At 39.9% G+C, this 23531-nt stretch overlaps 1 protein-coding gene across 1 annotated transcript; it reads right to left on the bottom strand.

The window, feature by feature from the left end:
• Nucleotides 1–1685: 1685 nt before the first annotated feature.
• On the bottom strand, nucleotides 1686–22871 carry LOC307135576 (adhesion G protein-coupled receptor F4-like). The gene is made up of 15 exons (XM_079832151.1): nucleotides 21705–22871; nucleotides 21357–21377; nucleotides 21009–21112; nucleotides 18821–18888; nucleotides 18553–18689; nucleotides 18252–18443; nucleotides 17761–17961; nucleotides 17512–17661; nucleotides 14534–14709; nucleotides 14257–14433; nucleotides 11923–13269; nucleotides 11710–11751; nucleotides 2536–2595; nucleotides 2375–2438; nucleotides 1686–2215 (listed from the first exon to the last, which is right to left on the bottom strand). Exons 1-15 carry the CDS (start codon nucleotides 21715–21717, stop codon nucleotides 2148–2150), a joined length of 2820 nt encoding a protein of 939 aa, XP_079688277.1. The 5' UTR covers nucleotides 21718–22871; the 3' UTR covers nucleotides 1686–2147.
• Between the last annotated feature and the right edge of the window lie 660 nt (nucleotides 22872–23531).

The raw sequence follows: 23531 nt of genomic DNA, 5'->3' as shown, positions 1-23531 counted from the left end.
TTCAGATGTCACACAATAAAAATACATTTGTCCAAGAGTTTTCCAAGAAGCCACAACATTGCACTGTCTCTGGTCATAAAAACACAGAGATTTAAATTCCTGAAGAAATGGGATAACCTTTCACAGGTGAGAATATGTTGGTTTGCATTTTGATTTGTATTAACTTAATATTACACGTTTTTAAATGTAGGCTATGGTAACTTTTTAATATTGTGCTAGCTAACTCCTTTGTCTTGTCTTTCATCTGCTGAAGTCTATTGCAGACAGATATTTATACACACATATAACTATACTGTAAAAAAAAAAATTAGGTCTCCAATTGAAAATTTTCTAGTGACTGATCACATCTAATTTTTTTGAATTTCTGTGAATTAAATTGCATCAATTCACAGAAATTCAATTTGGCCAACTGAAAAATGTAGATGTGAGCAGTCACTAGAAAATTTTCAATATATATATTTATATGAGTAGACTTATTGGTTTTCTTTGTCAGCGGGATCTACAGTCGACCTCCCCGAAACATTGAACAGGCATAAAGCATTTCTATTTATAACGTGTTTTTGAAGTGTTGAGCAATATAGCCAATCACAGACATGTCAGTTGAGTGCATGAACACAACAGCCAATCAGATGTGTGTTAGTCAGAATCCACTCAAACCATAGACTGTAAAAAAATATGGACGTAGTGTCCATGACGTCACCCATAGGATTCTGATGAGCCGTTCTGAAGCACAAAGTATGAACGAGATGGCCATTGCCATCTTGGCAGCGCGTCATCGCGCGTCACTCCCGGATAACAGAAAATGGGCAAAAAGGCGGGACGTGGGCAGAGCTTAAGTGACGCGATGACTAACAGACAGCAGATAAATGGCTATCCGACTGTCACTCGAAGTGGCCACGGCCTTAATTATGCAGAACTTTAATGCTTTATATAATGTAAACGAATGAGTTATAAAAAAAATTCACCCCCCTCACAGTTGTCATGAAGGGCAAAATTAGCCGTATAGACCAAAACCACTATTTGTACCAGACTGTAAACATGTTTTATTCTGCTGTGAAGTTGGGCATTTTAACATGGGGTTCAATTAGATTCTGCTCCCTTCTGGAGCCTGTCCCTAGCGGCCAGTCAATGAATTGCAGTTTAAGGCACTTCCGTATTGCGGGAGGTTGCCGCTTGACTCAAACCCATCAAAATGCCAAAGGTGAGCTCACTGATTGATGATGATTTGTGATTGATGAAATAGTGATACGCACAAATAGATTTGTGCATTATGTCTTGGAGTATGAATGCAGACTAGTAAACCAGTCAATTACATGAAATGTCTTTTTTTTGTTTTTGTATATTTTATTAATTCATTTGAATTACCTTTTCACCTTAACTTAACATTTTTAAAGCAGTTTAACTGAATTTTAAATTAATAAAAAACATTTAAATGTTCAAGTTTTCATGTATTATTTGCTCATAATTATTATAACATCAATAATTATCTCATTTAGTTTAATATTTTTATTTATTAAAATAGCTTCAATATTTTTGGTAGTGTACTAAATTGGTATCTAGAACCAATTGCCATAATGTATAATTTAGAGGTCATATTAAAGAGCTAATTTTTATAGTAATTGTCCATTCAACTCAGTTTAAAAAGTACATTCTGGAAATATTTTACTTATTTTGTTAGTTTATTTGCACATTTTATGATACTGTATTTTCAAAAATTGCATATAGATAAAACAATTTTTTTTGTATATATAACTGCATATTTAGAATAGAATGTTCTCTCTCTCCTCCACTTTCCAGTCTGATTTTAAACTGTTCTTTAACATTTTTATTAGATTTTGATTTTAGCAGCAATTCAAATAGCAGTGGAAACACTTGGAATTTACCATAACAAAGCAGAAAATCAGGATATAATTAAACCAACTGGACAACCACTTCTCACAAATATAAAATTTAATTGATTTGTGAAAAATTACCCCAATTTCTTGAGTTCATACCCCTAAACACTGCATTTTCAGTATATTACACAATAAAGCAAAACGTCATATTGTAACCACATCGTTAGACTAATGATCTCATAAAATGGAAAAATTTCTTCCACAAAGCATGCATCAGACATTACAGTGAAGGAAACACTTTTGGAGTGTCTTTTAAGTGCTGGAGTTGTTTGAAGATTTAACTGCTGAGGAAATGTTGGCTTCAGACACGTTGTACACATCTGCAAATAGTAAGATGTATATTACTCACATAACTATTGTCTTTACATGCATTAATTTAGCAGCCACATTTATCCAAATTATAATAATAACATTATTAATGATTTAACTTAGTGAAAAAAATATATTTTTAAAATATTTTTTTAGATTTATCTACTCACTCCTCCGTCGCATCCTTTGAAATAAAGTGAGTCCAGGTGTGGATGATAATCCTGCACTGGTGCTCTGTGGGGAGATATCAGTAAAATAATGTAAACATATTTAAGCAATGTTCTCATATTCTACAGAGCTCATATGTGTGCTTTTATAGAATGGCATTTACCTGGGTACGGCCGGAACTGAGTTTCTGTAGTAACAGCTTTCCTGGCAGTGACTCACGAACCTGCACCAAAAAAAATCTCTACTTTACGTCCAGAAATGTGAAACATCTGCTAATTACATGGCTCTGAAATGCTTGTTTCTAATTTGTCAGTCGAGCCATCCAGCCATCCGACAATCACATATTCCCTAATATGACTGTCTTTAGAGCAAGACTGTATATGATACCGCCTTTCTGCAAACCTGGCACCATTTTCACGTCTTTCGTAACAATCCGAGAGATCGATCTCGGTCTGTCTCCATACAAACGCAGCTGGTGCTATCAATGTTAGGGTCTCAGTTATCGATTGTAAAATAAAGTATAATGTTGTTCCAGTGTCTGTATTGCTGACTGTCAATTGTACGTTGTAGTGGACTTTTTTCTTAAATAATATAGGCCTACAAGTACATTTGTAAAATAATTTCAACTTCAATTTCAAAAACATTTTTCATTTTCACATATTTGGTGGCTAGCGGTGTAATAAGCAAGATAATGTACATTCAAATATGTCATGTTGTTCAAATAGACTTGGTCGGTGTCATGTCATAGCTGGGGGAGTGGTGTGGGGGCGGAGTCGACGTGGGGGAAAACGTTTCGGTTACTAACGTAACCTCGGTTCCCTAAGATGAGGGAACGAGTATTGCGTTTTGCTAAAACGCTATGGGGAATTCCTTTCCTCGAGATATTGAAGCAAATTTTTATCCAAAAATACCTTTTATTCGCAGTGCAGCTGCACAACTCTCAGCAGGAAGCAGCTGCGTGCTGATTGGCTGTGCCGCTGCAACTGCAGCAACCTATAGCGAGACCGTGGGGCGGGACGGACCAATCAGGTCCTTCCAATTTCCCGCCACAAGGGGCAACAGAATTTGCATAGCCTAGGGTATATAAGACCCACTCTCGCAAGGTTAGTCAGGTTAATCGACTGAAGCGACTCCTGAGCAAGTGAGCAAGCACGGCAAGCAAAACGCAATACTCGTTCCCTCATCTTAGGGAACCGAGGTTACGTTAGTAACCGAAACGTTCCCTTACGAGAGTACTCTCGTATTGCGTTTTGCTAAAACGCTATGGGGGACCAATGCAAAACGCCGTGCTTGCTTAACGGCTCTAAAGCCGACGACACCAAACCCAGGCCAACCTAGGTGGGCCCGAAATATGATATCAAGAAGTCCCAAAATGAGCCAGACCTGAGTCGGGCCCTTAGTGAGAATGAACACGATATACGTGTAATAATATAATGTATAGACCAGACCTAGTCGGGCCAGGAATAATGAATGGCCAGATAATTCGAGCCGTATAAGGAATGTGCTATGACTTATACAATATTTAACCCAGACCGGCCTTTTCGAGCCTAAGGGGTTAAATCTGTACACAGCAAGAAGCCCAGCCTATAAGGCCAGGACATCTAAATTATAAATCTGATAAAAGTGGACGGGGAGGCCCAGCCTGCCGCCGCACAGATATCATTCAGAGAAATGCCAGTAGACCAAGCCCACGAAGAGGCCATGCCTCTAGTAGAATGGGCTTTGATGCCTAAAGGGCAGCTGAGATCTTTAGACTCATAAGCCAGTGAGATAGCATCCACTATCCATCGTGACATGGTCTGCTTTGTAACTGCGCACCCTCGGGTGCAGCCGCCAAAGCACACAAAGAGCTGTTCAGTTGTCTAAGCAGCGGAACGCTCTATGTATATCCTCAGCGCTCTGACAGGACAGAGCAAATTAGCCTCTTCTTCATCTAACAACGATGAAAGTGCTGAAGAGAGAATGACCTGTGCTCTGAACGGAGTTGAAAGCACTTTTTAGGTACATATCCATGTCTTGGTTTGAGGACGACTTGAAGTCGTTTGGCCCAAATTCCAGACACGAGGCGCTCACAGAGAGCGCGTGCAGATCACCCACTCGCTTAACTGACGCGATCGCCAGCAGAACAGCGGTCTTTAGTGACAGGAGCTTTAAGCTCACCGAATGCAGAGGCTCAATGCAGAGCTCTTCATGGCATCCAGGACCGTGGACAGGTCCCATATAGGGACTGAAGGGGGGTGAGGTGGGTGAAGCCTTCTAGCCCCTTTAAGGAAGCGAACAATGAGATCGTTCTTTCCTAGTGACAGTCCGTTCACTTGAATGTGATACGCTGCTATAACAGCCACATAAATTCGAGCGTGGAGGGGGAACGAGCCGCGTCCAGAAGCTCTTGTAAAAATGTAAGCACTTCTGACACTTCACAATCATGTGGGGTCAGACTTCGCGCTTTACACAGTCCGAAAAGACTGACCATTTGCCTGAATAGAGCCGCCTGGTCGCGGGAGCTCTAGCTTCAGTAATAGTATTCAATACATTTTCGGAGAGGTTCTCATGTACCCGTTGATGGGCCAGTGAGAACCAAGGTTGATTTCTCCAAAGCGGGGCTATTAAAAGCACAACGCATTTGCTCTCCCTGATCCTCTCTATGACCTGAGGTAACATTGAGATTGGGGGAAAAGCATAAATAGGAAGGTTGGGCCATTCGTGGGCCAACGCATCCTTGTGCTTGGAGAATTATATCCGGCATTGAGCATAGTCTTGTGAGGCGAAAAGATCCACTTTTGCCTCTCCAAGAACTGCCCAAATTGTCTGAATTGCACCTGGACAGCATGTCCGGACCCAAATTCAGAATGCCTGGCACATGAGTCGCTCTCAGCGAGCTCAGATTGTGCTCTGCCCATGTTAGGACTTCTTCCGCCATTGTGTGCAGATCAATAATTTTCAGACCGCCTTGGCGATTTATATAGGCTACCACCGACCTGCTGTCCATTCGGACCAGGACATGGTGGTGCTTTATGTACGGAAGGAAAGCTCTTAGCGATAGCGTGACCGCTTTCATCTCAAGACAGTTTAAGTAAAGGCTCCTCTCCGAGTCTGACCAGAGACCGGAGACTGGCCTGCCCTCGTGAAGGGCTCCCCAACCTAGGTTGGATGCATCTGTCGAGATAACTTTCCACTTCGTAACAGTGCCCAAACTCACGCCCGTCTGGTACCAGACGGGATTTTTCCAAGGAGCCAGAGCCAACACACAGCTGTGGTCTACCTTGATTTGCAATCGGCCCGAGAGCCATGCGTGAGCTGGAACACGGCGATTCAGCCAGTGCTGTAGGGGGCGCATGTGCAACAGACCCAGTCTGAGGACTGGCGCCGCCGAGGTCATGAGACCCAGCATCCTCTGAAAGTGTTTGAGAGGAATGCGTGCACCGGACCTGAGGGAAACCGCTCGGTTCTGAACAGAGAGCGCGCGCTGTGACATCAGTCGCGCGCTCATCTGCAGCGAGTCCAATACTGTTCCCAGAAACGAAACTTTCTGTGTGGGAGACAATAAACTCTTTGCCACGAGTCCCAAGCATTCTAAATGGTTGAGAAGCCAAGATCTGTGGTTTAATAACTGTATCTCTGACTGAGCTATTCTGAGCCAGTCGTCGAGATAATTGAGAATTCTCATTCCCCGAAGCCTCAGCGGGGTTAGCGCCGCTTCCATGCACTTCGTGCGGGGAGCCAGAGATAGACCAAAAGGTAGCACCTTGTATTGGTAAACTTTCCCCTCGAAGGCGAATCTCAAGAATGGCCTGTAATGAGGGGCTATTTGTATGTGGAAAAAGGCATCCTTTAGATCCACAGTGAAAACCCAATCACCTGGGCGAATGTGCGCGAGGATTTGTTTCATTCTCAACATTCTGAACGGGCGCTTCATAAGGGCTTTGTTCAGATGTCTGAAATCTAGAATGGCCTGAGGCCAGCCCCCTTCTTTTGGCACAAGGAAGTAGCGACTGTAAAAGCCTGACTCGCTCTGTGAGGGGTGCATGGTTTCCACCGCTCCCTTTATTTAACAGTTTGATATTTCAGTTCAAAGCACGTGACTCATGTCGCTTCTCACCGCTGTCTCTACCACAGTGCGAAAGCACGGTGGTCTGTGAGCGAACTGTAGCGAGTAACCTTGTTATCGAAGCCAAAGGTTGAATTAATTTGTGGGGCGGGTCACTGAGTAACAGGGACCTGTTAGCCCGGATGCATTGTGCTAGTAGCACTGTGAGAGGCGGCGTGCACTGAATGGTGACGCACGCCTTATAGGGTCGCCGTGGAAATGGCGCTTACCAAGGGGATTGTGTTTGTGTACAGAAGAGCACGTTGCTCACGGGCTCATAAATAGTAAATAGGGAAATAGTGTTCCCAGCCGCCTGAGTGCAGGGGGCCGGAGAACGCAGAATAGCGGCGAACGCTTTATTTGTGTCGCCGGGGAAATGGTGCATGTGTACAGGCGAGCGCGTTTGTTTGCGGGCTCGTTGATTGTAGGAATAATGTTTCCAGCCGCCTGAGTGGAGGGAGCTGGGGAACATAGGAAGTGCTTGAGTGTAGGGGTACAACTTTGATGTTGGCACACTGCCTACAGATGAACTCGTAACACTGTGTTTGGATAGTGTTACTGTAAAGTGGACGCATTCTTGCGGATTAGTCCACGTGCACGTTAGCGGCAGGGCTAATGGATAGCGCGTGCTCTGCAGGCGCGAGTCTACCTAGCCACTAGAAAAGCTCTGATTCATTGTAAATAATGTGTGGTGCGCACTGTATAATGGGAGCCACTACATTAGAGTACTCACGGCGCACGCCAGCGAGCGAATTCACAGAGGTAAACGCATAACAGCGTCAATGTGCAACTGAGCATGTTTGGCCACAGGCTAGTTATTGCAATGTTACATCTCCAGTCACCTGAACTAAGGGAACTGGGAGAATATCAGGTTTATTGAGTGATTTTGTGGCACTGAATTAACAGTGCTTATGCAGGAGTGCACACTATGTAGTGGACACATTACCTACAGTGTTGAACCACTCCAGCCGCCTGAATAGGGGGACTGGGAGAAGTGATATTTGAGGGAAAAAAAGGCGCAAGCTAGGCGGCCATTTTATGACATCGTTATGCTCTAGACGGAGAGCTTATGTTATGACGCGCTCTAGTCAGCGATCACGCGCTGTGCAGAGAGAGCGCGCTGTGCAGAGAGCGCGCGCAGCCATATAAGGCTGTTTACCTTTGGCGCTGCCATATAAGGCTGTTTACCTTTGGCAGAAGCGAGCGCTGCAGCGAGAACGGCTGTGACGTAAGCGCGTTCTCGGTATATCCAGCAGCCTGAGTTCGCTTAGCATATGTTGAGTTCACTCGTGTGCAGAAGTGCACATCTTCTGTCCGCGTGGCGGCAGTATCACATTCTCTGTCAGCTGCCATTTCAGGGCGGCTGAGTAAGAGAAGAAGCGAGTGAAAAGCCCCGTATGCCCGCGGCGCCATTAGCACGGCGGGAATAACATTCTCTGTCCACGGCCATTTAGAGCGGCGGAGGAGAGAGAGGGAAGTGCGTGGAGAGCTCCATATGTCCGCGCCGTCATCAGCGCAGCGAGGATATAACATTCTCGGTCCGCGCCGCGTTTCAGCGCGACGGAATGAGAGAAAGGGAGAGCTCTGTATGTCCACAGCGGGGATATAACATTCTCTGTCCACAGCCATTTTAGAGCGGTGGAGATGAGAGAGGAAGGAGTGAAACTCTGTATGCCCGCGGCGTCATCCGGTCCGCCGAACGAAACAGCAGCAGCCGCCATGCGAGGGGAGCTGTGCTGCTTGTCGACGAACAAGACGGGCGATGGCGAGGCACGCAGGGACATTCCCGGCGTGTGCTCGTCAGAGCGCTCCGGTGGCCTCTGGTCGCGATGCTTCTTCTTCCGTGGCTCTAGAGGCTGGGAGCACGGGACGGGATCCGAGTCGAAGCTGGCGAGCCGAGCCCGAAGGGTCTGCAGCGCCAGTTCGTCGCACTCAGGGCAGCCGCCCTGGTTGAGTAGAGTCTGCGTGTGGTCTCGTCCGAGACATGACACGCAGATGATGTGCCGATCCTCGTCCGCGATGGAACCTCTGACGAGGCGCAGGAACGAGACATTTGAAACAACGTCTCGTGCTCTTTTTTGAATGTGAAAAACACAGTAAGGTATGAAAGGATATAGTGCCGGATGGCGCAGCTGGAACGCAGGCTGAAGGCGGAGAATCCGACGTCCTCAGGCCGCGTGTTCCGCTGGGTGCGTGTCGACGGCAGGCTTCGATCCGGAGCTCAACGATTGCAAGTCGCTGAAGAAGAATTAATCTGACTAACCTTGCGAGAGTGGGTCTTATATACCCTAGGCTATGCAAATTCTGTTGCCCCTTGTGGCGGGAAATTGGAAGGACCTGATTGGTCCGTCCTGCCCCACGGTCTCGCTATAGGTTGCTGCAGTTGCAGCGGCACAGCCAATCAGCACGCAGCTGCTTCCTGCTGAGAGTTGTGCAGCTGCACTGCGTATAAAAGGTATTTTTGGATAAAAATTTGCTTCAATATCTCGAGGAAAGGAATTCCCCATAGCGTTTTAGCAAAACGCAATACGAGAGTACTCTCGTAAGGGAACAGTCCCTTCCCCGACACTGGAAATGCATGGAGTTAACCCAGTATAGCCTATGTAGAATCACTTCTGCCGCTCGACAGAGCAAGATATATAGAAAAACTGACCCATATATAGGGTCGGATTGTTCCCTTTCAAAAGCTACACTCAATGCTGCATGCTTATGCAAATGGGAAGTGTCTTATCACCAGCTGTTGAAAATAGTGTGAAAACACGTCAATGAATTTAACCAGAGGTATTAGCCTCGGCCGGTGACGTCGTAGGTGCACCTGCTGCAAGAGGCTATAAATAGATGAGCTCCAGCTGTAGCCATCAGGTCTTTATTGTTTTTAGACCAACTCTGTGTTATTGCGTGTTATACATAGTCTCTGAAAAATCTCTCTCTCTCTTTCAAGACTCAACTCAAGATCTTTGTTAGGAGTTAGTTTTCAACTGGCAGTGTGCAGGTTTCTCTCATTCTCATCTCTGTTACAAATAAACATTAGTGGAAAGAGTTCTAGTTAAAAGAAATCGAATCAGTTGGAAACGAGTCAGCAAAGTAAATTCTGTGTATCCATGTTCTCTGTCAAATAACAGAACTGGATGCGCGCGTTTATTGCTGTGTGTGTTTGGGGAAGAGCATGCGGTCGCTGCATTGAGTCAGAGCATTGCGAGCCTTTACAGTTAGAATGCTTTATGCTGGCTACTTTCAGTCTGCACCCGTGTTCAGGGCTCTCAAATGGGTTTGTTGACGAGCAAGAGACGGGTCCATCCCTTTCGCTTGCTCGCTCACCAAATCTACATGTTTCCCTCGGCTCGCTCGGGAAATGATGATGAATATCTGGGTCCGCGGACCTTGAGCAGCCAGCCTGCAATCATTCCTCACATGATTGTAAATCCATACGAGGAATTTATCGAGGTGGTTGTTCGCGCGCACGTCCTGATTTTGCCAAGTCCTTGCTGTCCTGAGACCAATGTGCTTTAATGATGACCCTGGGACAACAACTGCCTCAGCCAATCAACGTTTATGACGTCATCACCGTGAGTTTTTTTTTTTTTTCAAATTTTGACGTCATAAACGTTGATTGGCTGAGGCAGTTGTTGTCCCAGGGTCATCATTAAAGCACATTGGTCTCAGGACAGCAAGGACTTGGCAAAATCAGGACGTGCTTGTTCGCGCGGTGGCCAGGGCACAGTTTGTCTGGCATCGTGAATAAGAGATCCCCAAACGCAGTGAGCTTGAGGTTTCCGTCACCTCAAATTTACTTCATGTGTTTTTGTGCCCTTGACGTCGACATTTTCTACTATCATGGGTGCGAAATCGCGTGGGTATGTGAGAATACCCTCTCGCCTGGGTCTGCACAATTAAAGAGACATACCTCCCCACGAAGCCATGTAGAAAATAAACTTCGGCTTTCGTGGGCAAAGCTTATATATGTTTATGAATTATATATGATGTATTATTTTATATGGAATATATATTAAATATATATTGTACATGATTTATATAAGAAGAATAAATATAAGGGGACAGGCTGGTGCTGCGCTGCACACTATGGCTGTCTTGCAGGCATATCGGGCTGACCTTCTGAAGGATTTGGGTGGTTCATTTGATGACTCAGTTTACTCTGTAGTGGGCAGATTTAAAGGAGTGGAAGAAACACGAGGAAGTGTTCACTCAGTTTCTTCCTCAATGCACTCAGGGGAGAAAAGTGTTCTTTCTCCTGCCCAGAGAACGACTTATCTAGGGTTTGTTTGGTTTTTGGTCACGATGTGGGCACAACGGTTTCCCGCTCTAATCAAAACCATTCAGTATTCCCTGAGCAAAGTCAGGCTAGATCTTGGTGACCATGGCTACAGCCTACAGCCATGCACAAATGAATTAGTTCAGCATTTACATTTTGCAAAGCAAATTTGGAGTTTTCAACCGTCTTCATCAAAAGACTTTCGGAATTGACGAACGGCTCCCTCTGTTATTCGGCAGTATAAAACTTGGTAACACTTTAGAATAATGGTCATTAGTTAACATTAGTTAACTACATTAGTTAACATTAACTAATAATGAACTTGCATTTATAAAGTGTTTATTAATCTTTGTTAATGTTAATTTCAACATTTACTAATGCATTATTAAAATCTCGTTAACATTAGTTAATGCACTGTGAACTAACATGAACAAACCATGAACAGCTGGATTTATATTAACTAACGTTAACAAAGATTAACAAATACAGTATAACAAATGTACTCCTCATGGTTAGTTCATGTTAGTTAATACATTAACTAATGTTAACTAATGACCATTATTCTAAAGTGTTACCTAAAACTTTATACAAACAGATCATATTTTATAAAACAGATTTAACTTATTAGAGGCGCAGAACAACACACAGCTACTTTTCGGCATTGCACCAAGCAAAAATCAATCATAATCATTACAAAAAGTAAATATAAAGCATCTAACAAGATCTACGCGCATTCATTCGAATGGATTGTTTTCCCCCACGGCATACACTGATATGATGTTTTTATGGGCGTTCCCAGTAATGCTGACCAAATCTATAAAAACTTAAATAAACCCTGCCAGGGTGGTGATGTCAAATTTGTAATGTATGGTTTAATATAATGCATATAATTGGAGATCTTAAGATTAAATCCTGCATTAGAAATTGAAGTGGCTTTACTTAAGCTCTTACAAAGCAAGAGAAGTAAATTCATACTGTACCTTGCTGTCTAGAAGCGTTCCAAACACCAAAATAAAGAATCCCTATTAAAAGAAGTGTTACAAATACAGGTATCAGTTACAATATGGTTTAAATCCACTGAAGAAAGAAATGGACATTCATAATAAAGCAATGTGCAGCATTAGTGGATTGCACAAATTTGAATACACAAAATGTAATCTTAATATAAAATTGATAGAGACAGAGAGTGATACCTGTAGTGAATTTAGGAATGCAAACACTACATGAATGCCAAATTCACGGGACAACATAGTTCCAATTCCAAATGCCCATGTTAGACCAAAGATAGGAGTCAATATGGCCACACATCGGGCAATGACAAGCAGGGCATGTTTCTCATCTGGTTGAGTTGTGGCACCAACTCCTCTCCTCAACATCTTATACAGAACAACAATCAAGACCATAAGATTTATGGCTACAATAGTGAGAGCTGGAATCACAAATGCCAGCAGGGCCTTAGATTCATCCCAGTTCAGCCAGCATGCTTTTTTTCTCGTGATATAATTTTGTGGTCCAGCTGTCGACGCAACAGTAATGACTGCTATGAGCAAAGGCGCACCATAACCGACTATAAAGGCAATGGCCATCATTTTGGCCCTTGACATTTGGGACAAGACCATGACTGTCCGGTAAAAGAGCAACAGCGCTGAAATCAACATCCAGAAGAAAAGAGCCAGGTAAAAAAAGTGCATGAAGAAAACCGCTGGACTGCAGCGGCCCACTGATGTTGGCTGCTCTTGTTCTGCGACTGCGGCTCCAATGATAAAACAGATGTTTGCGATCAGCAGGGACACGGCAATGTTGACTATGGAGACATGTCGCATGTAGGATGTGTCATTTCTTCTTACCGACTTCCATACAATAGTCTCAATAATGATACATATAACCAAGCTGACCATCGAAATAACTACACCAGTGTAAGTTATATAGGCTAAGGCTTTGTCGAAGTCTTTGTTATCAAAGGAAAACGGTGACATTAGGATTGAAAAAGAGGTTGTGTGGTGGCATTCACATGTGATCTTTTCAGTTTTGTTCCCTGAGGGCTTTTGTTCACATCCAGTGGAATCCCATGCGTTTAAACTGAAGTTCCAAAAGACACACTGAGGATTTCCCAAAGACCGATCATTAATGTCAAAAGTAAAAGAAATGTTGTTAAGCGTTGGTTTGACCTTAACAACAACAACATCTCCATTGATGCGCACATGTGAATTATAATTATTATTACTAGTTTTAGGTAAGACAATGTCAAGAGTTGAGAAGATTATGATGGTTATGGTAGTCACATTAGTAACCTGTGGTACTACAATCTCTGTGGTTGAGTTTGGCAGTGTTGATGTTATACTGAATGAGTTTGTAATTGTAGTTCTGTTCAGCTGAATGGATGTTTCATTAATCACAAATTCTTCTTGGAGACGGTCACTTATTCTCTCAATAGCATCCAAAAGATGAATGCTGGTTTTTTCTGTGGTGTTTTCTTTGTTCAGTGTGTTCCACGTTTCCCTCACATCTGATACAAGGATGTTCACTGTTTTAAGGAAATTCTGAAAATTGAATATAAAATTGAAGTTTAGCCTACAAAATGTGGAAATGTTATATTGTATATTTGGATCTAATAGGACACAACATAAGATACTGGCGGAAGCTAGATATTTTACTTTATAAAGTTTTAAATATGGTTATTTTTCTTACACAAACGCATCACTTCGCTGCAGAAGGCCTTTATTGACCCCCGGAGCTGTGTGGAGCAGTTTTATGATGGATAGATGCACTTTTATGAACTTCAAAAAGTAAACAACAATTCACTGCCATTATGAAGCTTGGAAGAGCCAGGACTTTTTTAATATAACTCTGATTGTATTCGTCTGAAAGAAGTACGTCATATACACCTAGGATGACTTGAGGGTGAGTAAATCATGGACTAATTTTCATTTTTGGGTGAACTAACCCTTTAATTTTCCATCTCATCCATTATATAGAGAGTTTGTTGAACTTCCATCAGGCCGTAGATATTTAGCAATTACTTTGTTCAAGTACATTACTTCGAAATGTATTTGAACTGTATTTAAAGCTGCAGTCCGTAACTTTTTGCGCTCTTGCGGTTAATACACAGAACTGCATGCGTCTTGCGAAAGAACATTGCAGCCGGAGCTACTTCTTTCCGTTTATGTCTATGGCGAGTCACGCAGGAACTGTGCAACTCCGCAATGGTTCCTACCAGACCGGTCTGAAATAGTCCCAATATAAACTCTTATTATATGTGTACCATAATGATAATCAGTGTAAGACAAAAACACAGTTTGGAAAATGGATTCATGTTGTACATTCTCATTATATAATTTTTGTAAATCTTGAACACAAAAAAGTTACTGAAAGCAGCTTTAAGTATACTTAATAAAATTAATACTTGTTTTTTTGTAAGGGTGGCTATTCCACAACACAGTTAGGCCTACTGTATTTTACTAAATCAATAAGCATACAATGTCTACACATTAAATTCTACATAAAAGCTCAAATGTGAATATACAAACCTCCATCACTGGCTGATTGATGTCAATGTCAAAAGTTTGTGACAAATCAGCAATTTTAATGAGTATATCCACAATAGTTTGGACAGTAACAGGAGACTGTGTTATAGTAACATTATTCTGTACTGTGGCATCCCTGAGATCAACCATAAAATCTGTAATGCCCTCCACAGACAAGGTCTAAATTGCAAAGAATAAAAAAGTACACAAAAATATAATTATCAGAAACATTTCTAATGGCCAGAGGATTGTAGATGGAGATACATGATCAATAGATTACCTCAACTCTGTTTTTAAGGTTGTAGATAACGTCCGGTACACAGTTTTTCTGTTTTTCATTCCACTTCACATTTTCACATTTATACGTTTTGGTGCCTTTAAATCCACTTCCACATATTCCTTTCTTTTCTTCGTTTGTTTTTCCAAGTCCAAGTTCTTCATTTATACAGTCATAATCTGAAGAAATATTTGATTGTAAGTCAGAAGGAAATAATTTGTCTATCACATTACATTTTGGGACTTGAAAGTACCCTTGCAAAGTGCTCCATGCTATTCAGAAGCATCAGAAATAACTTGGTTCAAATACAGTAACTAAATAATAGGCCACAAGATCAGGGGCCTCATTTATAAACGTTGCGTACGCACAAAAGAAGGCGTAAGCCGCTCTCTACGCAATAATTGGTATTTATAAAAAGCAAACTTGACGGGAAAATGTGCGGTCCTTCACGCAAGCTCTGACCCAGGCATACGCACAAAAACGGGTGAAATGAGAAATGGCGACACCGTCGGCAGATGGAAGAAACACGTGAAAGTGTGTGAAACTGTAGACCGTTGTGTAAAGGAAATGGCAATACTGCCTCTCATAAATAACATGAAGACTTCACAAAGCAAGTCTTACAATTAACAGCCTACACGAACACCCGTTTGATCGATCTGCAGTGTAAAACAAACAAAATCAAACGAAAATTACAACAGAAATGCAAATTAACACATATTTGCAAAAGAAAAGTGAAATATTTTCTGCAATAATATTGGCATGTTATGCAATTCATCCTCATAAATAATATGGTAAACAGAACGAAATAATGTGCAAAACTGATATTCTCGTCAATGTGTCCATCTGGCGGAGCAGATATTGGCTAGATTCAAGTAGGAAGACAGATAGATAGATAATTAGGGAGATATATAGATAAATAGATAGATTAATGTATTAATTGTCCACTGGGGAAAGTTGTTTTCATAGTAAAAATTTCTTCATCAGCTACGAAATCATGGTATTCATGCATATGCCTTTTTTTTATTTTTGATAAAATAACGTATGACGTAGGCCAGTAGTTCTCAAATTGGGGTACGCGTATCCCTGGGGGTACGTGAAGGCACTCCAGGGGGTACGTGAGATTTTAAAATATAGCCTAGATACATTACGTAGCGCCAGTGTTCGGGAATCCATGAAATGCACACTTTAGCCCGATTTTGAGAACTACGCCGAGACCTAAAGCACGATCAATGTAGAATTCAACAGCTTAGGTACGCGCGTCTTCCTCTGCTCGTAAACAAATCGCTTCTGGGTCATCTGTCCGAACGCCTGATCTCCGTCATATTCTCGCGCATGCGTCGTGGAGGCACACACGGAAGACAAGAACAAGTTGGATAAAGGTGTTATTTAGATTTTTTTTTGGCGCACAAAAACTGTTGTAGTCGCATCGTAAAATTATTGAGAGTCACTGTGGTGAGATGGACTTTGTAACGACGTTTTAAGTGCCTTTTATGCGTCTTGGGAGTGTAAATGGACTGAATGCCAATGGAGGCCTATCTGAAGCCTTTCTCAGCCATCAGCTTTCAACTAAAATATCTTCATTTGTGTTCCGAGTGTCTTACGGGTGTCGAACGTCATGAGGGTGAGTAATTAATGACATCATTTTTATTTTTGGGTGAACTCACCCAAGTTGTCCCCGGAAATGTCCCCGTTTTACTGCTCGTTCCAAACAACCCGCAGATATAGCCTATTGGAAAAAAGCGCCCAACCAACATACAGCAGCTGCTACGCTGACTCTACTTGGTCGCGCGCGCCGCTACTTCATGAACGTACCGAGTCGAGAGCAGACAGAGCGCCATTATCGTCAAATATCAAATGAAACCTCAGTGTCCCTTTCAAGGTAGTAACATACTACCTATTCGTTTTTAAAGTAATATTGTATGTGCTTTTTAACAGAGCCTCAAGAAGGTGCGGGATTGTTTTGTCCCCAAAAGTTCCGCAGTCACAACGCAGTGATTACCACTCATCTGAACTAAAACTTAAATATAAAAACCCTAACCCCAAACAATTACACTTGCAACCAATACATGTGCAGAATACATATACTTTCTGCTTAAAAAAATCCTAAAATGCTAAATAACAAGACCAATTAAGGATAGTAAGAATTATTTCCAAGCATAAACGTAACAAAACTTTTGAAGTAAAAAAAAGTAATTTATGTAGTGTAAACTTAAATTAAATTTTATTTATCATATTTATGTTTTATTTTTGTAATGTGTTTTTGTTAAGGCATGTTACAAAATTGTTTTGAACTGCTTATTTACAATGGTTAGCTTATACCATTTACTGTTTTCATTGTTTGTTTGTTTGTTTGTTTGTTTGTTTTTTTATTGTATTAAATCCAGACCAAAAATCCTAATAATCAAAGTAAATCATAATAATAATTAATGTTAATAATAATATAAGGACTCCACAACAACAAAAACATTTAAAAATGTATTGTCCCTGTTTTTTAATTAAAATATAATAACAAATGAGATATGAGTGATATCACTACATTAGTTTCAATTACTACATTTTAGTGATGAGAAATATTTGCAATAAATTTAGTCATGGATTATTATCATTTAAAATGTTTAAAATAGTTTTTTTTTTTTTTTAAATGTTTGAATTTTGTAAGTGTTTATCTGCCTCAACGGCAACTATGGGCGTGACATGAAGCCGCAAAAGCTACGCTACATTTAGAATTGATTGTGATTTATTAAGGGAAAACTGCGTAGGATGTGCGTGCGCACGGTTTTATAAATCTGAATATTTCTGTGCGTACGCACGTCCTATGTTTCATCCGTACGCCACTTCTGACACAAATCCTACGCAAAGTTTTATAAATAAGGCCCCAGGTGTGATGTCATCCAAAGAAAAGTCTGCAAGTTTGTTAAAACCATCCAATGCAATTGCATAACAGTAAAAACGTAATTTGATACTGAAAACCGAAGGCTCACTTTCTTCGCTTGTCTTTACTGTGACTCTGCTCCAGCTGTAACTGTATTTCTGTAGTTGTGGCAGATCCTTGAGACGGCATGTAAAGGTTTCCTCCTTACAATTCCCACTTTTAGTAATATAGTTTAATATGACAGATCCTGATGCATATACTAGAAAACATATTAATAACATGGAGGATTATATTGAATGCTTAAATAACAACTACTCAAAAATTTTGTGGCTATGTACTAACGATTTGTATGTACAACCTGAAGTTTGTACTGCTTCATTCAGGACCCACTCAATATTGTAGCCAGCATCAACAGAACATCTCAGTTGGACAGTGCTGTCTTTACATTGAAAAACACGGTAATTATCACCCACACTGATAGTGGGGCGTTGCTTAATAACAATGTTTTGCCATTGAATGTACGGTATTGTATTTGTTTGTATGATGCATGAGTATCGACCTGCATGTGGGGGTGGAAAAATCAATGAACAAAATAATTAATATAATTATAAACATAATATGTTGTACATGTGAGGGCATTTGTGACTATGTCCCGAAATGTTGATCGTTTGATCTATGTCATATGGTGTCATATAGTATCATCATATGCAATCAGTGCTACTTCAATAAAACTATGGTAAAGTTTTACAGTGGTCTGCTTTTTAAAACAGAACTAACAGCATTTAGGCACTTTGCAATGTAAAATATCAGACAAGACAATAAAACAAACAAAAAAAACATGTCACTCACCACTGTCACTTTCATTAGTGCTTTTCACAGTGAGAGTTCTGTTGTTGTTTGAAATTATGATATTTGTGTTTCCTATTGCGATATCTTTGTTATTTACTGTCCATTTAATTGTTCCATTTGCAAAGTCTGGCTGTGTGCAGTTAAGGACCAGCTTTTGCAGAGGATATAAGTCATCTGTTGAGTCCTTTTGTTCTGAAAATAAAAACCATACAGCTCATATCACCCAACAATAAACCAAAAACAAACAACATAACAATAAATATGATGGAACTAAGAAATATTAGGCACTGAATACCCTTACCACTCTGAGCAAAAGCATCTTTAGCTAAAAAGATTCCTTGGTCTCTTAGAGAGTCAGAGAGAAGTGTGTTTGCCGCTTTGAAATCAAGGTTGTTGGATGTTGCCCTTATTGTGTAGTCTGCTATAACACTACCAGATCTATGGAGTGAAACACAAACCACACAAATGTAAATACCATTGGACTGTATTAACATTGGATTTGTTTGAAAAGGTAGTGAATAAAAGGGCATGTTGAGGGAAAAAAATACATCTTAAATCGGAGATCATACCTGAAGCCAGTGACTTCTACAGAACCAGATATGTAGCCAATTAGGTTATGAGAATAGCTTTTGTCAATCTGTAAAAAGCAAAAGTACTGCCATGAATGTTTCTGACTGTTAAGTGGTGGTCGGAGAAAAATAAATACACACACATATATATATATATATATATATATATATATATATATATATATATATATATATATATATATATATATATATATATATATATATATATATATATATATATATATATATATATATATATATATATATATATATATTATTATTATTATTATTATTTCATATTAAAAATGTATGTTATGACTTCTTCAAAGTTAAATTCAAGCTGTATTTATATTAAAGTTTTTCTTGATTGCTAAAACACTTTATCTGATTCCGTTGAACCAATTTCCCAAATAATTCATTCAGGTCTAAAAACAAAGACAAATGAACATGCAATAAACCAATCAGAGTCTCATCTCCCATTCCATTTGAAAGCCAGTTGCGCTCATGCCATGGCGGATTCACTATTTACATGGCAGAATTGTACACTTCTCTAGCAAGGAAGAGGATATGCTCGTGCACGAGGTTAAAGCGCGTGACCAGACCATCTACGGGACAAGCCAGAATCCACATAGTTCCCTGAGCATATGACATGTAGGCATTTTTATATTTATGTACACAAAAATAATATTTTACATTGTAATCCTTTCATTTTTTATATTTAAAAATGTTTGTCTGCTGCTGCGTGTTTATGTGTGTATTATCAGAGTGCACATGTGTTGTCGACCCGCCTATAGGTATTTTACTAACGTGCTCTTTAAATAACAAAAAAATCATAATATTGCGCTATTGACTTTTGACCAGGGGCCTGTACCATGATGGTAGTTTAACAAACTCAGGGTTACAGGATTAGTTTTGACTTGACAAAACTAAACCAATCTATTCAGGCTTTGTTGGTCCCATGCTGATTATCAGCTTTCTGTCAACATAGGCTTTGATCCTGAGTTTAGGAGTTTAGCTTTGACATCAATCAATGAATAGCCAATCACATGCTGTGGATCAGTGAAACTGAGATTCACTTCTCTCCTCTGCAGAATATTACATGATTGAAAAATATTAAGAATTTAAACAAATTTACACAGCAAGAGGAAAAGAACTGTCTATGAAAGAGGACAACTTAAAGAAAAATCTTACTACGCCAATGCAAGTAAAAGTTATGAGGTTAGTTTATTTGATATATAGAGAGAACACCACCACCACTGAACATTTAAGCTCACATGTAGTAATTTTTATAGCTTTATTCATTGATTTTAAAGCTTATTTGTGTGAACTTTATATAGGCTATTTATATTAATTTGAACAAAGTGGCTATTAATGATTGATTAACTTAAATTAAACATGTGAAATGCATATAATAATTACATAAATTGTATTTAAATCATTCAAAATTATTATTATTATTTTTATAAATAAGCATTGTTAAAAGCCAGACCCTTTAGTCTTTAAAACCATTTGCTATGTAGTGACCTTTAATTTGTAGTAGAAACAGGGGGAGTGACTTTATTGCATCAGAGGTGTCACTTTGCTCACAGCCGATTGGTCCAATTTCAGTTTGAGATCTCTTATCCAGAACATAACCTGCCCTGGAGCAGGTTAGCCATGGAGCAAAAGTTTCTATGGTGATGAAGCCAAACCACTTTAATGGTAGCTAAAACCCAGGATTGGCACAAACTAAGCTTAAACATATCTGGCTAGCCAGCTAAACCGGCTTCATGGTATAGGCCCCAGGTTTTAGTTGCCTCAAAATAGCCAACAATGCACCTGAACACAAATTTTTTCAGACCAGCACGCCCATGGGAGAACAGATGGGCGCGAGTGCATTTTCTATTTAAACAACATGGCGCTGGATGTGAAAATGATAAGTACATCAGGCTGAAACTAAAAACGTTGCATTGCACCGGGTGTATGATAGGGCCCTATATATTTTTGACTAAAATATCTGATTTTGACATGGAAGTTTGAGATGTGTACATGTTGGTGTGTAGTTTTGAGATTGTGTTTAGTTTAGTGAGAAAATGTTGAATTGTTGAATGTTTTAGCAATCGAAAAAACTGTAAAGCATCAAAAATCAAGTGCCCGTTTACATAAAAAACACAAACATTTAATTAAATATGAAACACAGAATACTCACTGATGTCTTAACTTTTCCATACAAATATACATATTTGTCATTCTTGCTATTAGTAAGACTGGTTTCATAATTCTGATTCTCCATTTTCAATGACATTCTAAAATCTGTAAAACAAGTGTACATTTATGTGCATTGCATCAACAGGTTTAAGCAACAATCCTCAATCCTTAAAATAATACTAATCCTAAAATACTACCAATTTACTAAGGGTATACAAGATGAACATTGGTGAAAATCATTTCCTGTTATTTTTTGACATGCAAATGCTGTGCCCCTGCTAACACAAAAATATCATCTTAATTCAGACAATTTATTTTTGTGCAATATTTAAATTTACATTCACAATACCTGTTGGTGGTGATGCTGACACTGTTGAACAAAATTAGTACAACGAAAAATATAAATATAATTTTTCCTGCATGAAACCAAACAGTTAAAAAGCAAAGGGTTTATCGATCTATAACTTGTTTTCCTAAAACATGAAAAGCAATACCATTATTTTATGTATTTATGTCTTTAATTTAAGCAAAAAATGTGAAATAAACTGATATGACTTGGTTTTCAATATATATGTTGTCACTGACATAATATCTGTTAAAAGATCTTAAGAGTCAATTTAATCAACCGGTTTCAGCAATAGTTACACAGTTTCACCATCATTTTGCTATATATCAGAATGTGTCGTGCTGGGCATACCTGTTGTTATCATTGTTTTTCTAGTTGTTGTTGTTGTTGGTGGTGGTGGTGGTTTTGTTGATAGTGTTGGTGTTAATGGTGTTGTTGTTGTTGGTGGTGGTGATGGTGTTAATGGTGATTAGGGTTGGGTACCGAAATCCGGTTCCAATATGGCACCGGTACTTATATAACCGGTATGTACCGGACCGAATCAGAACGCAGATTTCGGTTCCTCATTTCGGTGCCAAAATTCAAACGTGCTTTCGCGCTTTGGCTGCACCGAGCCAGAGACAGACGCTCAGCGCTGGTCACATCACAACTCATGACAACTATTCAGTGTTTTCAACGACATCATGTTTATTTCAGGTTTCAGACATTTAAATGTTCATAAGTACTAGCAAAAAACACACACTGATGTCTATGAAAGCGGCAATGACAATCCTTTCAGACGGTTATAATTTGTCTAACGTTACGTGTTTTATTCACATCAGATAAATGCACATTATATAGTAACTAACGTTATATAGTTTACTCTATTCTTCTTCCAGTTCACTGGTCACTTACTTTCATGTATTTCGTGAGACGAGAATTAACTCAAGTGTTGTAAATCCGACAGATCCGATTCTGAGGCGCAAACTAACATGGCGCCGCCCATTGCGCTTTATAGATCAACTAACACACATTCACTCACACATTTGAACATCAGATAGTTCGTGACACAGTTAAGAAGTTTGTGAATATTTTGAATAAAAAGAAAAAACGAAATAAACCCGAGACAGCTGAGCTGTCAGCGCTATTGCGGCTGCTGTGTCATGTGAGAAACACGACGCGTCACCATGGAAACATTAAGGCGACGTGTTCTAAAATATTTAGCCAGAGAATATGATCATATTTCAAAATAAAGCTGAAGCTCGAAGCTGGTTTGTAGCAGAGCAAGAATACAGACGACTGCTGTTATTACTGTAACTGTTTAGAGTTGTATTAGGCTTGTTGTAGTTGGGTGGCTTAGGTTTTACTGTGAATTTGTAAATATGTCAATTATAATTTGTAAATAAGTACATTGTGTTTTGTATTTATTTATATTCATACATTAAAGTATACATTGAACTTTTAATAAATGGTTCAATTTAAATAATAAATAAATAAATAGATAAAAAGCCATTTAATGTCATCCACCTCGTTTGGTGGCCTTTAAAAAAAAAAAAAAAGTATCGGTTCAGGCACCGTTTAGGCACCGGAACCGTTTTAAAAGTATCGGTTTGGCACCGGAATCGAAAAAAACCCAAACGATACCCAACCCTAATGGTGATGTTGTTGATGTTAATGGTGTTGTTATTGTTGGTGATGGTGTTGTTGCTGATGATGTTGGTGTTAATGGGGTTGTTGTTGTTGATGATGTTAATGGTGTTGTTGTTGTTGGTGATTGTGTTACTGTTGCTGCTGTTGATGATGTTGGTGTTGTTGCTGATGATGATGCTGGCGTTAATGGGGTTGTTGTTGATGGTGTTAATGGTGTTGTTGTTGATGTTAATGGTGTTGTTGTTGGTGTGTGTGTTACTGTTGTTGCTGATGATGATGTTGGTGTTAATGGTGATGTGAGTGGTGTTAATGGTGGTGTTGTTAATGGTGTTGATAGTGTTTGTGTTAATGGTGATGTTTGTGGTGTTGGTGTTAATGGGGATGTTGTTGTTGATGGTGTTTGTGGTGGTGGTGGAGTTGTTGATGTTACTGTTGAAAGTGAAAAAAACTGACATTACTTCAACATATTGAGACTATAAATTCTTTAAATCTTGTAAAATCATTATAAAGACACTGACAAATTTGGACCAGATACAAATGAACTGAGCA

The sequence above is a fragment of the Gobio gobio genome (assembly GCF_949357685.1).
Source record: "Gobio gobio genome assembly, chromosome: 12".
NCBI classification, from domain to species: Eukaryota; Metazoa; Chordata; class Actinopteri; order Cypriniformes; family Gobionidae; genus Gobio; species Gobio gobio.
Note: the sequence above shows the minus strand (reverse complement) of the source record. Positions and strands in the feature narration are given on the sequence as shown.